The following is a 14,986-nucleotide window of genomic DNA, read 5'->3' as shown; positions in this document are numbered from 1 at the left end:
AAAGTTAATGTGTTAATCCCAAACCTTATTTTCAAGATGTGACATTTGGAGAAATGTGGATAAAGGTCTGAATCTGAAGTCAAATGGGTAAAACCATGAGATATTGTTGCTTTCCTAATAAAGTGCACTACTTTTGGCCAGGGCTCAAAGCTCTGTCATCTGACATGATTGGTCATGAATGGACATGACACCTAATAACCCAACTTGTCATGTTTATCACACTGCTCTGCTATCAAACTACTACTAGTACAAACTACAGGCCTGCTCACCTGCTATTTGCCTTCAGCAGTGGAATTTGATGATCATAAGCTGTGATTCTGCTATGCTTGCCTCTGCTATTGTCGTCACCCATCACTTTATGCACAGCCAAACGAAACCAAATGATCATTAAAGCTCTTCACTGCATGTGTCTCCGGAGACAGTGATAGTTAAAGAGAGGATCTAGAGTAAAGATACTTGTAATTTCTTCTCCAAATAAATGAGACAGTCGAGGTAAATTAACAAGAGTGTCTTTTCCTCACGAACACACCATAATTCCAGGTCGGTCATCTCTTTAGCACTTCACAGCGTCTCTGTACTAAGAGGTATGCTACAAAGCAGGATCAATTAGTTAGCCAGCTAGCCTTGATAAGCAACCAGAAATAACTATTGATTTTATAATTGCCATGAAACCCAGTAGAAATGCTTCAAATGGCAGGATTACCTAACAAGCCTGTTCAATATTTAGTCTCTCTCTCTCTCTCTCACACACACACACACACACACACCTCCTTGTCGCACTAATTACCAAGTGCTGAAGCAGTTTCCACCCCCATTGTTGCACCACAACCATGATCTTTCTGTGAAAACAACCAAAGGAAAAAAACTGCTGTGGATGGATAAAAAAATTCTGGTCAGCGTTGGCGTTCGTCCAACAGTGTAAGATTAATAATTTAATCCGAGTTGCGTTGTTAGCAGGACTGTGGATCAGAACTCAGTGACCGCAGGGAATTGTACCTGAAATGTACCATATTTTTTGGACCAGGTTTTACATTCATACCTCTGTTGTTTTATTAATGTGTTTGAAGAGGATTATTCCGGAATGGTTTCGCATGACAGTGTCTGTGTGTGTGTGCGTATTTATAAAAAGCGTGGATTGGCATGCCCTTATTTAGGAGTACTGTGTTTGTCAGAATTTAGTTTTAGCGGGCGTAGATTTCCCATGTGGGGCAGAGAGCCGGTCGTTAGGGCTCGGAGGACTAATTAGACTAGTGGAGGAAGGTTTAAATTAAGCAACGGTCTGGCACAGATAAACACAGAGTAGACACAGAAACGAACGGCAGCGGAACTAGGATGTCCTCACACACATATTCAGACACACACACACACAGGACGGTCCAACACACACACACACACACACACAGGACGGTCCAACACACACACACACACACACACACACACACACACACACAAACACACATACAACCAGCTAATGAGGCTCTGATTTTCTTTTTTAACAACGTGGTATTGTGCAGTACATCCTTGCTATTGTTCATTGCTGTGGATCTGTACATGTTATGGCAATAGATGGTCTGCACTCAGAGCATTGCTGTGCTATTGGTACTGGGGTACCTACTACCCTCAGGGCAGAGTTATGATAAAGTACCTACCCTCAGGGCAGAGTTATGATAAAGTACCTACCCTCAGGGCAGAGTTATGATAAAGTACCTACCCTCAGGGCAGTAGCACCTGGGTCCAGCCAGGCTGCTGTAGCAGGTAGCCCCGTTCCTGCAAGGCTGAGACAGGCAGTGGTCCACCTGCAACTGGCAAAGACCACCCTCGAACCCTGGAGCACACAGACGAAACACAGTGTCACATAGCATTAAACCTGAACACACACAGAAGGAGCCAAACATACACCTGCAACTATTACGCACTGTCATGCAAACCATCCAACTATCGCTATAACAAGAACACACACAGAAAAACAAATGTACGCAACACACACACAGGCCACCCTATGTCTCACACTTCCCCATGACTGTCCGTCTTCATTAGCTCATCAGGACAATTCAAAACAGAACACTCACTCTTCCAAGAACAAGCCAACAAGTCCTGCATCTAGCCAATTACCCCCAACCTTTCTACCCATCAATCATGGAGTGCGGCCTCCACATTGCTCTAGATGAGCCTGTGAGAACCCACTGCCCTCAGTCTGTCTGTCAGGCAGGCAGGCATACCACCACAGTCCTGTAATCACTCTTCCCTAATAAGATGTGGCTGGCCATCAACAACAGCTCCAGCCTCTGCTTCTATAACAAGGCAATTATCCTCTCAGGTGGCTCAAAGCTGCCCTCACTGGTCCGGGCCCCAAATATATCTAATTGACAAGTTGAAAGGGTGCACTCTTCTCTGCGTCCCCTATTTCATTTGGAGACACTCACACACGCAGGCCCCAGGAGATTGGTGGCACCTTAATTGAGGAGAACAGACTCGTGGTAATGACTGGAGCGGAATAGGTGGAATGGCATCAAATACACCAAACACATGGCTTGCAGGTGTTTGATGCCATTCTCTTTGCTCCATTCTGGCCATTACTATGAGCTGTTCTCCCCTCAGCAGCCTCCTGTGATGCACGCACATACGCATGTACACACAGACACACACAAACACACAGTAGTTACCTGGAGGGCAGATACAAGTGAAGTTGTGGCCCTCGTCCCCCTGCCTCAGGTCACTACAGATGGCGTAGTTCTGGCAGGGCTTGAGGTGGCAGGCATCAAACTCCTCACAGAAGATTCCAGAGTAACCATTCTCACACTCACAGAAGAAGGTGCTCTGGAGGTCAGAGGGGTCACTGTCACACACTCTGACTAAAGGTACCAAAACTAGTGCCAGTTTCTCCCAACCACATGACCTGACCAGGATAAACTCATGGCTCTATATGTGACTAGTATAGGGGTTCATGTGATGAGAAGAAAAACTGATGAGACTGAGTGGTCAGATAACATTGTGGAACTTAATGCTCAACACTTTGTCTATCACTGGGATGGTTCTGGTATTGGGGCTACATGCGGCTCAATTGAGATGTACAACCCTGGGATTCTCTATTGTTAGTCCTCTAAACCCCACCGGTGCCCTTTTCCTCCCAGCTCCCCAAAGTGTGGTGTGCTAAATCACCCTCTAATTATATTATTATCTATTATCTATTATCTATTATTCTACTAACTGCAATGCCTCTAGGAACCAAGGGAGTGGGGGAGCACCAGGGAGCAGTAGGGATGCAGGACTTTATTATTAAGAACTCTGTCTCCATCCCACAATACATGTATATCTTTCTCTGTTCCCATGGCAATAAGGTATGGTGTTTATTCTGTCTTGCTTATCTTTTTCTCCACTCAGTCTCCTGTTGCTATGTTACCGCATAGTGTATCATCAAGACAATAGTGTCGCAATCTTTCAATATTCTGCTGAATTACTGCTGAATTACAATATTCTGCTGAATTACCAGTATATTGAGGGGGGAAATCTGAATATTTTTCTGAATATTGAAAGTGACATGTTATGCCTTAAAATAGTGTTCACAGGATCAAGCCCAAAGACAAGAGATTGAATCACCGACCCAAGGACAGGTGACATCACATATTTGACCCCTGACCTCTTACCACAGAGGGCTGGGTGATGCACTTCCCCTTCCCAGAGCATTGTGGGTCGCTGAAGCGGCTGCCAGGCTCCACACAGCTGCTGGCCTTCACTGTCAGATTGAGACGCAGGGTGACTTCCGAGCCACTGGGGGTGCCCACGCGCAGCACACCTACAACGGGAGAGAGAAGAAAACAAGATCAATCAAAAAACATTTATTCTATCCTTAGGTCCTAGCTGGTTCACCTTGATAAATATGAAAAGACGAATTAAATGTGAGCAATATTCAATATTGCCAATGTAACTGGAGAGAAAGGTAGGGGAGGTCAACATGGATGTAGGGACAGAGGCATTGTGCAAAGAAGATTCTGGTCAAACGGTCCGGTTCTACACAAGTTTGCTATCTTAACACCATCGTACATAACATTGACCAGAACACCTTGTGTTTGACAAATGTTCTAGGAGGGGTTGCTTATGGATCATTGCCTAGATAAGACACCTCTAGCTTCCATTGAAAAAGAGAAATGTATTTCCTGGCAACTAACTATTAGAGAAATGAGGGGAAAAGGCCATGCTAGCAAATATGAATCAAAACCAAAATAGATTAGTTATTGTTTTGTTATTTATGTGTCATGTGACACACAGCAGACTGCTACCAGAAGCCTCTATTTTAAAATAGCCTTAAAGTGAAGATTAACAGCTGTTATTAGGGACCTGCTATGAGCCAATGAGGCGTGAGCAAAGCCAGGACGAGTCATTGCCACAGCAAAGCCCTGCAGCCAATCAGGCGTCTATAAAAGCTGGTCCCCTAACACCTCACCATTTTCTGGTTAGGTCAGCCCAATAACGTCTGTTCCTCACAACACAAACTCACAAATGCAAAGTCACTGCTCTCTGATGCAGCACTTACATGCACACACACACTTACACTGCATTTAGGCAGACAGATATTTTTTTCACTGATTGGTCTTTTGACCAATCACATCAGATCTTTTCACATCAGATCTTTTTCAGAGCTTAACTGATTGGTCAAAAGACTAATTAGTGGGGGAAAAAGATTAGAATTGGGCTGCCAGCCTGAATGCACGCACACTGTAAAAAAAAGATTAAACTCACAATTGTAAGGCAACCAACTGCAATATGACTGTAAGTTTGCTCAACAAAATGCTCACACACAAACTTTTTGTTGTGAGTGAGCAAATTCACAATCCTATTGCAGCTGGTTGCCTTACAATTGTGAGTTGAATCATATATATATATATATATATATTTTCTTTTACAATCCACTCTGCCACCATCATTATTTCATTCACACTAGCTGTCTCAGATGTACGAACATGTGGTACATGCGTGCACGAGTGGGAGTGTGTGTGCATTTCTTCGTGTGTACTGCATGTTTTCGCAAGTGAGACAGATTATGTGAGATGCACACACACATATCTCCACAGCAGCCCTGCTCTCAAGGACATGACTAATTTACTATCCAGGGTCTTTGACGGCTAAACAACCAAACACGATGACAGAAAAACGACTCTCACTCTTTCTCTCTCCTTTTCTCTCTCTCTCTCTCTCTCTTTAATTCTCTCTCTCCTCCCTCACTCCCCAGACAGAGCCGCAGGGTCTCAGGCAGAGTGTCTCCAGCCAGCTCAAGGTCAGTGGACAGACAGGCTGAGACCTAATACAGCAGTGTTGGTATGGAGACCACGCACAGGGGTCAAGTAGACGATTCACGAAAGGGAAGGACACCAATTACGACGCCACACCTGCTGGAATCCACCGAACCTTCAGACGTACGTTACTGTAACATTCCTCATTGAAAATAGACTTAATGATAAAATATGCAGAAAAACAACAAACCTGAATTGCAGAGCCAAGTGTTTGTGTGTGCCAGCCCCATACAAATGAGCCATTATCATACTGTTTATGAATTGTATGGATATTGTGCTCTTGATTGACATTCCATGCAAATTACTGATCCATTACTGAACACTGCAGAGAACGTGAACGTTAGTATTGAAAACATGATGGAATACCATTCCATCCTAATTACCCAATGGGCTTGTTTGATCAGGGGCGTATATATCTGACTTTAAGGTACCTTATACCAATAAACTACAAGTATCTTTTAAATAGGAAAATGTATAATATGCACTTTTATCACTATATTTGCTATGCAAAGATTCATTCCCTTGGAGTTGAAGATAGCCATCTCTAACGCAAAATACAGTTGGCACCAATGACAGGTTGGCAGAATGGAAGTGATAGCACTATAGCACCTGCACATTTACCACCAAATGGACAGACAGAATAAAGTAACCTATATTCCTACATATGCTTTTTAACAGTTGTATTGAGGTGGAGGGAAATCTTCTGTTCCACATAGGAACAGACAGGATTACGTAAGTAAGTAAATTGAGATGGAGGAGGGGCCTTACTGAGGAAGTAGTTGTGTCCAAGGGGGAGAGAGTGGTCAGGGACCACCAGTCCATCTGAGGCCTGCTGGAACCACATGATGGTCCCCTCCACCAAGGAGGAACGCTGGAAGCCATCTTCTCCAACACGCCAAAGGACGGGCGCTCCACTCACATTCACTACGATCCTATAGGGAGAGGGAGAGGGGAGGGAGTGTGAGATAGAAAGAGAGAGTCCTCGAAACCAGACACTTTAGTTACCAGCCTGCTACAGTGAATTCAGAAAGTATTCATATCCCTTCCTTTATTCCACATTTAGTTGTGTTACAGACAGAATTCCAAATTGATTAAAACACACATAATTCCCCATAATGACAAAGTGAAAACATGTTTTTTTTAAATGTATTACAAATTAAATACAGAAATATCCGATTTATATAAGTATTCACAACCTTTGCTTTGACACTCCAAATTGAGCACCATTTGCCTTGATGACAGCTTTGAACACTCTTGGCATTCTCTCAACCAGCTTCACCTGGAATGCTTTTCCAACAGTCTTGAAGGAGTTCCCACATATGCTGAGCACTTGTTGGCTGCTTTTCAATCACTCTGAGGTCCAACTCATCCCAAACCATTTCAATTAGGTTGAGGTTGGGTGAATGTGGAGGCCAGGTTATCTGATGCAGCTTGGGGGTGTGTTGGGTCATTGTCCTGTTGAAAAATAAATGATATTCCCACTAAGCGCAAACCAGATGGGACGGCTTATCGCTGCAGAATGCTGTGGTATCCATGCTGGTTAAGTGTGCCTTGAAATCTAAATAAATCACAGACAGTGTCACCAGCAAAGCACACCCACACCATCACACCTCCTCCGACCATGCTTCTTGGTGGGAACCACACATGCGGAGATCATCCGTTCACCTAATCTGCATCTCACAAAGACACGGCGATTGGAACCAAAAATCTCAAATTTGGACTCAGACCAAAGGACAGATTTCCACCGGTCGAATGTCCACTGCTCGTGTTTCTTGGCCCAAACAAGTCTCTTCTTCTAAATGGTGTCCTTTAGTAGTTGTTTCTTTACAGAAATCTGACCATGAAGGCCTGATTCACGCAGTCTCCTCTGAACAGTTGATGTTGAGATGTGTCTGTTGAACTCTGCAAAGCATTTATTTGGGCTGTAATTTCTGAGGCTGGTAACTCTAATGAACTTATCCTCTACAGCAGAGGTAACTCTGGGTCTTCCTTTCCTGTGGCGGTCCTCATGAGAGACAGTTTCATCATAGTGCTTGATGATTTTTGCGACTGCACTTGAAGAAACTTTCAAAGTTTATGAACATTTCTGGATTGACTGACTTTCATGGTGGACTGTCATTTCTCTTTGCTTATTTGAGCTGTTCTTGACACAACTGATTGGCTCAAACGGATTAAGAAGGAAATCAATTCCACAAATTAACTTTTAACAACGCACACCTGCTAATTGAAATGCATTCCAGGAGACTACCTCATGAAGCTGGTTGAGAGAATGCCAAGAGTGTGCAAAGCTGTAATCAAGGCAAAGTTGGGCTACTTTGAAGAATCTCAAATATAAAATATATTTTGATTTGCTTAACACTTTTTAGGTTACTACATGATTCCATATGTGTTATTTCATAGTTTTGATATAGTTAGTTTTGATTATTCTACATTGTAGAAAATAGTAAAAATAAAGAGATCTTGGAATGAGTAGGTTTGTCCAAACTTTTGACTGGTACTATATGTCAATTAGATATTTCTGTATTTTATTTTCAATACATTTGTTTTCACTTTGTTTTCACTTTTTCATTATGGGGTATTGTGTGTAGATGCGTGAGAACACAACAAAATGTCAAATAAGTCAAGGGATATGAATACCTTCTGAAGGCACGGTATACATTTTATGAGACACACAACCACCATGCTAATAGGATGGAATGGTAGACATGAGTAATGCCTGGTCCTGTCTGTCTCAGTGGGGGGTACTATACTGCTTACTGTGGTGTCTGTACAGCTCTGAAGGCGAGGGAGTAGAGGTATGACTGCTGTGGTCAAGGGCCATTACTCATCTGACTTTTGGCCAATTACTGGAAGAGACCGTCTCTCTACACAGACAGACAGTGTCAGCGAAGCAGACGCGCTCCAACTCAACACAAGTCCAGCTGCACTCCCAGACTCCTCCCACTGGCTGAGTCACTCACAGATAAATAAACACAAACAGGTAAGTAAGTATTGACCTTTCAAAAGCATTTGATAGCATTGAGCACCATTTTTCATTGTTGCATAAATTACAAACTTATGGCCTTCGAAATAGAGACCTCGACTGGTTTAGGAGTTACTTAGTTAATAGGAAACTGTTTTGTGGAACAGCCCAGTTTTGGAGTTCAAAGAACGTGCCCTGTTGAGATTCCTCAAGGTTTGATCCTTGGCCCATAGCTTATTTGATGTTAATTACAATTTTGATTGTGTACATTTTATGTTGTATTGTTTTCTGATGACACCAACATCTTTTTGTCTGATAAAGATGGTCAGAAAATGATCGTTAAAATTAATTCGTAATTTAAAAAAATGGACGACTGGTTTAAAGCAATTAAGCTGTCTTTAAATTAGGACCGTCAACGTTAGCGAGTTAATAATGCATTTATGCGCTACATGTTTATCGGCGTACTTTTTTTACACCGTTAATCGCGTCACCATTTCTTCACCACACGGAAACTTTTAAGAGCATGCGTTTCCGTAACGGACCCTTTTAAGCACAAGACACAACACGAAACACAGCTACAGTCAATGCTTGCGCATTAACATTGCTGAAGGCCATGTGTCTAAAGCCAAAATCATGTAAAAGCTATGCCCAATATTACCAGAGCTATATTCATTTTTTTCCCCGCCACGGATTTGTGCCCATGTCGCGGGCCGTTTTTTTAAATACACGCGAGCCGCAATTTTGGGTTTTGATAACGAACAGCACTGTTTAGCAAGCTAGTCATGTTAACTTGACGACTGACTAGGCTATGCACAAATGCGGATGGCACAGGAAGAACTGAAAAGGAATAGAGATGAGATGCTTCAAAGGCAGGCTGCATATACAAGAGTGGGATGTGTGTGTGTGTGTGTGTGTGTGTGTGTGTGTGTGTGTGTGTGTGTGTGTGTGTGTGTGTGTGTGTGTGTGTGTGTGTGTGTGTGTGTGTGTGTGTGTGTGTGTGTGTGTGTGTGTGTGTGTGTGTGTGTGTGAAAAAAGATATGTGTGGGAGTAAGTGAGAGAGAGAAGGTATGGGAGGGAGGTGGAGTGTGCAGGCCTATCTGTGTAAAGTTATCTGAACAGTACAGATGGTTAGTTTTCATAACATTGTTGGACAAGTTGAAAAACTGTGTTCTTTGTATCCATAGAGCCAGTAATGTTTTCCTGTAGTCACACTCCTTTAGAATGCCTGAAGGTTTAACAGTACTTAACCTCTTACACTTATGGTGGCGCTATTTCATTTTTGGAAGAAAAACGTTCCCGTTTTAAACAAGATATTTTGTCACAAAAAGATGCTCGACTATGCATATAATTGCTACTGTTCGAAAGAAAACACTCTGACGTGTCCAGAAATACAAATATCTTCTCTGTGCGTGCCCTTTAACGTGAGCTTCAGGCAAAACCAAGATGACTTGGCATCCAGGAAATGACAAGGATTTTTGAGGCTCTGTCTTTCATGATCTCCTTATATGGCTGTGAACGCAAGAGGAATGAGTCTGCCCTTTCTGTCGTTTCCCCAAGGTGTCTGCAGCATTGTGACGTATTTGTAGGCAGATCGTTGGAAGATTGACCATAAGAGACCACATTTACCACGTGTCCGCCCGGTGTCCTGCGCCGAAATTGGTGCGCAAAAGTCACCTGCCAGTATTTTTCCATGAGGCACAGAGAGAGAAGCAAGCTTCCACGAACTGCATGTCAATGAAGAGATATGTGAAAAAACACCTTGAGGATTGATTCCAAACAACGTTTGCCATGTTTCGGTCGATATTATGTAGTTAATCCGGAAAAAGTTTCACGTTGTAGGTGACTGCATTTTCGGTTCGTTTCGGTAGCCAGGCGCAATGTAGAAAACGGAACGATTTCTCCTACACACAGACGCTTTCAGGAAACACTGCGCATCTGGTATGTGGCTGGGAGTCTCCTCATTGAAAACATCAGAAGCTCTTCAAAGGTAAATGATTTTATTTATTTGGTTATCTGGCTTTTGTGAAAATGTTGCGTGCTACATGCTACACAAAATGCTATGCTAGCTTTGCATACTCTTACACAAATTAGTCAATTTCTATGGTTCAAAAGCATATTTTGAAAATCTGAGATGACAGTGTTGTTAAGAAAAGGCTAAGCTTGAGAGCAAACGCATTATTTTAATTTTATTTGCGATTTTCAGAAATCGTTAACGTTGCGTTATGCTAATGAGCCTGAGGCTTAGTCACAATCCCGGATCCGGGATGGGGAGTTTCAAGAGGTTAAAGCTGTGTGTGTAGGTCCTGTGCGCAAGTGTTCAACTTTTTCTCCCCAGTTTCCATCTTGTCTCATCACTGCAACGCCCCAACGGGCTCAGGAGAGGTCCTCCGAGACATGACCTGCCAAACCGCACTTTTTAACACTCGGCGCTTAACCCGGAAGCCAGCTGCACCAATGTGTTGGAAGAAACACCATTCAAATGACGACCGAAATCAGCCTGCAGGCTCCTGGCCCGCCACAAGGAGTCGCTAGAGCGCGATGAGCCAACTATAGTCCTCCTAGCCAAACACTCCCCTAACCCGGGCAATGCTGGACTTATTGTGCGCCGCCCTGACACAGCCTGGGATCAAACCCGGTTCTGTAGTGACGCCTCAGTCTAAAGCGATGCAGTGCTTTAGACTGCTGCGCCAATCGGGAAGTTATTTTTTATTGGACTTTTTTATTAATGTACTGCAATGTTGAGGGAGCAAGCACACAAGCATTTCACAGCACATTTTATACCTGCTGTAAACTGTGTATGTGACGAATACAATAAGATTTTAAATAAGTTAACAAACAATCTCTCTCTCTCTCTACCATCTTCCATTCAGCCTCTTTCTCATTCCTAAAGTGATGTGTGTGTGTGTGCGCGTGCAGGCATGCAGGCACTATCAGTAATTAGCACACCAATACAACAACGATATTTGCCTACAGCCAAGAGCGGAGACTGTTATGCTGACCGCTTATGTTTCCACTCCCCCGTCATTTATAAAGAGACACTATGCATTGACCACTTTGAATGACCAATAAAGGACATTTATGATGCTTGCTTAAATCAGAACACATTGCAGTCAGGCACTATACCTGGGCAACACAATGGAGGTCATTTGCTACCATCGGGGTTGTGACTGAATAATGAAAGACTACAAGTTCCATGTAAATGACACAGGACGATAATCATAAGACAATGATCTCAAGGGAAGACAGATGTAGTGCAGTCTCCAGTGTGGTTTTAAGCAGAACTATAGTTCACTTGGGAGAGAGGGAGAGGTTAACATAAACAGGGGAGAGAGGGAGAGGTTCGGATAAACAGGGGAGAGAGGGAGAGGTTAGGATAAACAGGGGAGAGAGGGAGAGGTTAACATAAACAGGGGAGAGAGGGAGATGTTAACATAAACAGGGGAGAGAGGGAGAGGTTAACATAAACAGCGGAGAGCGGAGAGAGGGAGAGGTTCGGATAAACAGGGGAGAGAGGGAGAGGTTTGGATAAACAGGGGAGAGAGGGAGAGGTTAACATAAACAGGGGAGAGAGGGAGAGGTTCGGATAACCGGGAGAGAGGGAGAGGTTCGGATAAACAGGGGAGAGAGGGAGAGGTTAACATAAACAGGGGAGAGAGGGAGAGGTTTGGATAAACAGGGGAGCGAGGGAGAGGTTAACATAAACAGGGGAGAGAGGGAGAGGTTAGGATAAACAGGGGAGAGAGGGAGAGGTTCGGATAAACGGGAGAGAGGGAGAGGTTAGGATAAACAGGGGAGAGAGGGAGAGGTTCGGATAAACAGGGGAGAGAGGGAGAGGTTAGGATAAACAGGGGAGAGAGGGAGAGGTTAGGATAAACGGGGGAGAGAGAGAGAGGTTAACATAAACAGGGGAGAGAGGGAGAGGTTCGGATAAACAGGGGAGAGAGGGAGAGGTTAGGATAAACAGGGGAGAGAGGGAGAGGTTAGGATAAATAGGGGAGGGAGGGAGAGCACTATGCAAACACACACACACACACATATACACATACACACAGGAAGGTACCAGTACATGCAATACAGGGCTCTTACTTGATGGCAGTCTCCTCAGGCACCTCTAGAGAGAGAGTCAGAGTTCCAGAGGTCAGCTCACACAGCTCAGGACTCACACAGTGCAGTCCCTCCGTCACCTGCAACAGGAACACAAACATACACACATATGCATGCATGGATGCACAGAGACACACATACACACAGGCACTCACATACATGGAAATACACAAAGATACACACATGAGGCAGCAAGTGGATAAATGTCATTATTTTATAAGACAAATAAAGAAGTTCTGCGAACTTTGAACCTAGCTAGCTGGTCAGCTGGACTGTTGGGACTAATCGAGTACAGGTAGCATTCATCTCTGACCTGTTCTTTCTCCCACTGCACCACCAAGAGTCTCTGTCCAGCCTTAGGCTGCCACGGTTGCAGCGTCGGAGGTGCCTGCGTGGTGCTGGACACTGTTGTTGGCTGGGAGGGCTGAGTGGCGGTTGTGGGTGTGGCGGGTGTGGCCTGTTCGGGGGCAGGGGGTGTGGCAGGATCCCAGTTGGAGACAGGCAGCAGGTCCAAGGTGCCCTGCTCACACTTCTCCCCCTCGTACCCCTCGCTGCACTCGCAGGTGTACTCCTCACTCTCACCACTGCGGCTGCAGTTGCCATGGAAACATGGGCTGTTGGCACAGGGGTCTGTGAAAAACTGACAACACAAAGAGGAAAGGGAAAATGACTATAGATGACATGGGAAACGAAACGTCCATTTCAGACTCAATATATAAACCACTGTATATTATGGTTGCATCTCAAACAACCACTACTTCACAGGACACTGGTCAAAATTAGTACACTACATAGGGAATAGGGTGTCAATCGAAAGGTAGGCTATATCCTCACTATTCTGTAAAGGCCATCACCATTGGCTCAGAGGATTCTCCATTATTAACACCTGGATGTTAAATCTCAAATCTCATTTTCATCCCTCCTATCATGTCTCTCCTTTCTTCCTTCATGTTCTTTTCCCTCTTTCTTGTCAAGATGCTTTTCACTCTATCTACTTGCGAAAGCCTGTTGCAAATCTGTCCACTCGTCACATGCTAGCTGTATTGTTCTTGTAAAGGCCACAACAAATGATACATTAATGCACAGTTATAAACAGGCTTTCCGGTAACAGGCTTCCCGGTTATGTCCATAAGTAATCAGAAATGTTCTGCGAACAAACCTAGGGTTTGAACTCATATGTGCAACCAGAGGCACAAGGTTTGTCACTATCACGCACACATTACTTTAATGGACCCTGGCAGTCTCTTTCATGCTGCTTTCTCCCATTAATAATTCACCATATTTAGAGAGAGAAAAAAAACTCTGACAAAAGTGTTTGAAGGTGAGAGAAGATAAAGCTAAGTAGGTTCCAAGATGGCGTAGCAGTCGGATGTGTGATTTGTCTTGTCCTGTCCCGTGTAAATATTGTTTTCCTCTGGGGTTTTTTCGTATATATTTCATATATATTTCCATCTCACTTTCCATCTACGGACTGAATATACTCTCCTGCAACCCGCCTCACCCAATGTGGTACGGATGCTATTTTTATATAGAAGCGGAACCCCCATCAGCAGCTAGCCAGCTAACTAGCTAGTAGTCAGTTAGCTACTGCTAGCGGTCTTCACCGTTAACTCGGACACCAGCCAGCCTCAGCTCAATACCTGCCAGCCTGCACAGCGCAATATCAACCCAGAGCATATCGGACTGCTTTTTCTCTACCACATCTCCGGATTCCTATCACAAGCTCTGAACCTTTACACCGGATCATCGCAGCTAGCTAGCTGCAATCTGAGTGGCTGCACCTGGCTAACGTCTCTGTCCCGAAGCAAGGACCAGTTAGCCTTGAGCTAGGCTCATCTCCCGGCTACACGAGATGGTCCACCAGCTAATTCTTGGGCTACAATACCTCTTTTGCGAACTGGCCTGGACACTTTACTGCCAACACAGAGCCCCGCCGATCCATCGCGACTGGTCTGCCGATGTAATCGTCCGAGGTGATTTCAACAAGCTCTTCCATTGTGACGCCTGAATCGCCATGTCTCCAGCTCGCCTAGAGTAGTAGCGACGACTGAAACGGCTCCCTGGCTCACCTATTGCTACTCATTGGACCCTATGATCACTCGGCTACACATGCCTCTCCCTAATGTTAATATGCCTTGTCTATTGCTGTTTCGGTTAGATCTGCCAAAGGGGGTCGGAGTTGCAATCTACCGCAGAGATAGCCTGTAGAGTTCTGTTATACTATCCAGGTCTGTGCACAAACAATTCGACCTTCTACTTCTAAAAATCCACCTTTCCAGAAACAAGTCTCTCAACGTTGCAGCTTGTTATAGACCGCCCTCAACCCCCAGCTGTGCCCTGGATACCAAATGTGAATTGATTGCCCCCCATATATCTTCAGAGTTCATACTGTTAGGTGACCTAAACTGGGATATGCTTAACTCCCCGGCCATCCTACAATCTAAGCTAGATGCCATCAATCTCACACAAATTATCAAAGAGCCTACCAGGTACAACCCTTAAATCGGTAACCATGGGCACCCTCATAAATATCATCCTGACAAACTTGCCCTCTAAATACACCTCTGCTGTCTTCAACCAGGATCTCAGATATCACTGCCTAATTGCCTGCATCCGTAATGGGTCCGCGGTC

At 44.3% G+C, this 14,986-nt stretch overlaps 1 protein-coding gene across 1 annotated transcript in view; it reads right to left on the bottom strand.

Annotated features, from left to right (window-relative positions):
* Positions 1 to 14,986, bottom strand: part of LOC135552769 (delta and Notch-like epidermal growth factor-related receptor) — a 93,214-nt gene that overhangs the window by 13,813 nt on the left and 64,415 nt on the right. The window contains exons 2-7 of the mRNA XM_064984592.1: positions 12,668 to 12,994; positions 12,337 to 12,434; positions 6,057 to 6,220; positions 3,645 to 3,793; positions 2,664 to 2,817; positions 1,712 to 1,825 (exon numbers count right to left, since the gene is read on the bottom strand). Of these exons, the coding sequence (XP_064840664.1) occupies positions 1,712 to 1,825; positions 2,664 to 2,817; positions 3,645 to 3,793; positions 6,057 to 6,220; positions 12,337 to 12,434; positions 12,668 to 12,994 (1,006 nt within the window). The remainder of the gene's footprint in view (positions 1 to 1,711; positions 1,826 to 2,663; positions 2,818 to 3,644; positions 3,794 to 6,056; positions 6,221 to 12,336; positions 12,435 to 12,667; positions 12,995 to 14,986) is intronic.

Source organism: Oncorhynchus masou, chromosome 13, assembly GCF_036934945.1.
Source record: "Oncorhynchus masou masou isolate Uvic2021 chromosome 13, UVic_Omas_1.1, whole genome shotgun sequence".
Classification (NCBI taxonomy): Eukaryota; Metazoa; Chordata; class Actinopteri; order Salmoniformes; family Salmonidae; genus Oncorhynchus; species Oncorhynchus masou.
Note: the sequence above shows the minus strand (reverse complement) of the source record. Positions and strands in the feature narration are given on the sequence as shown.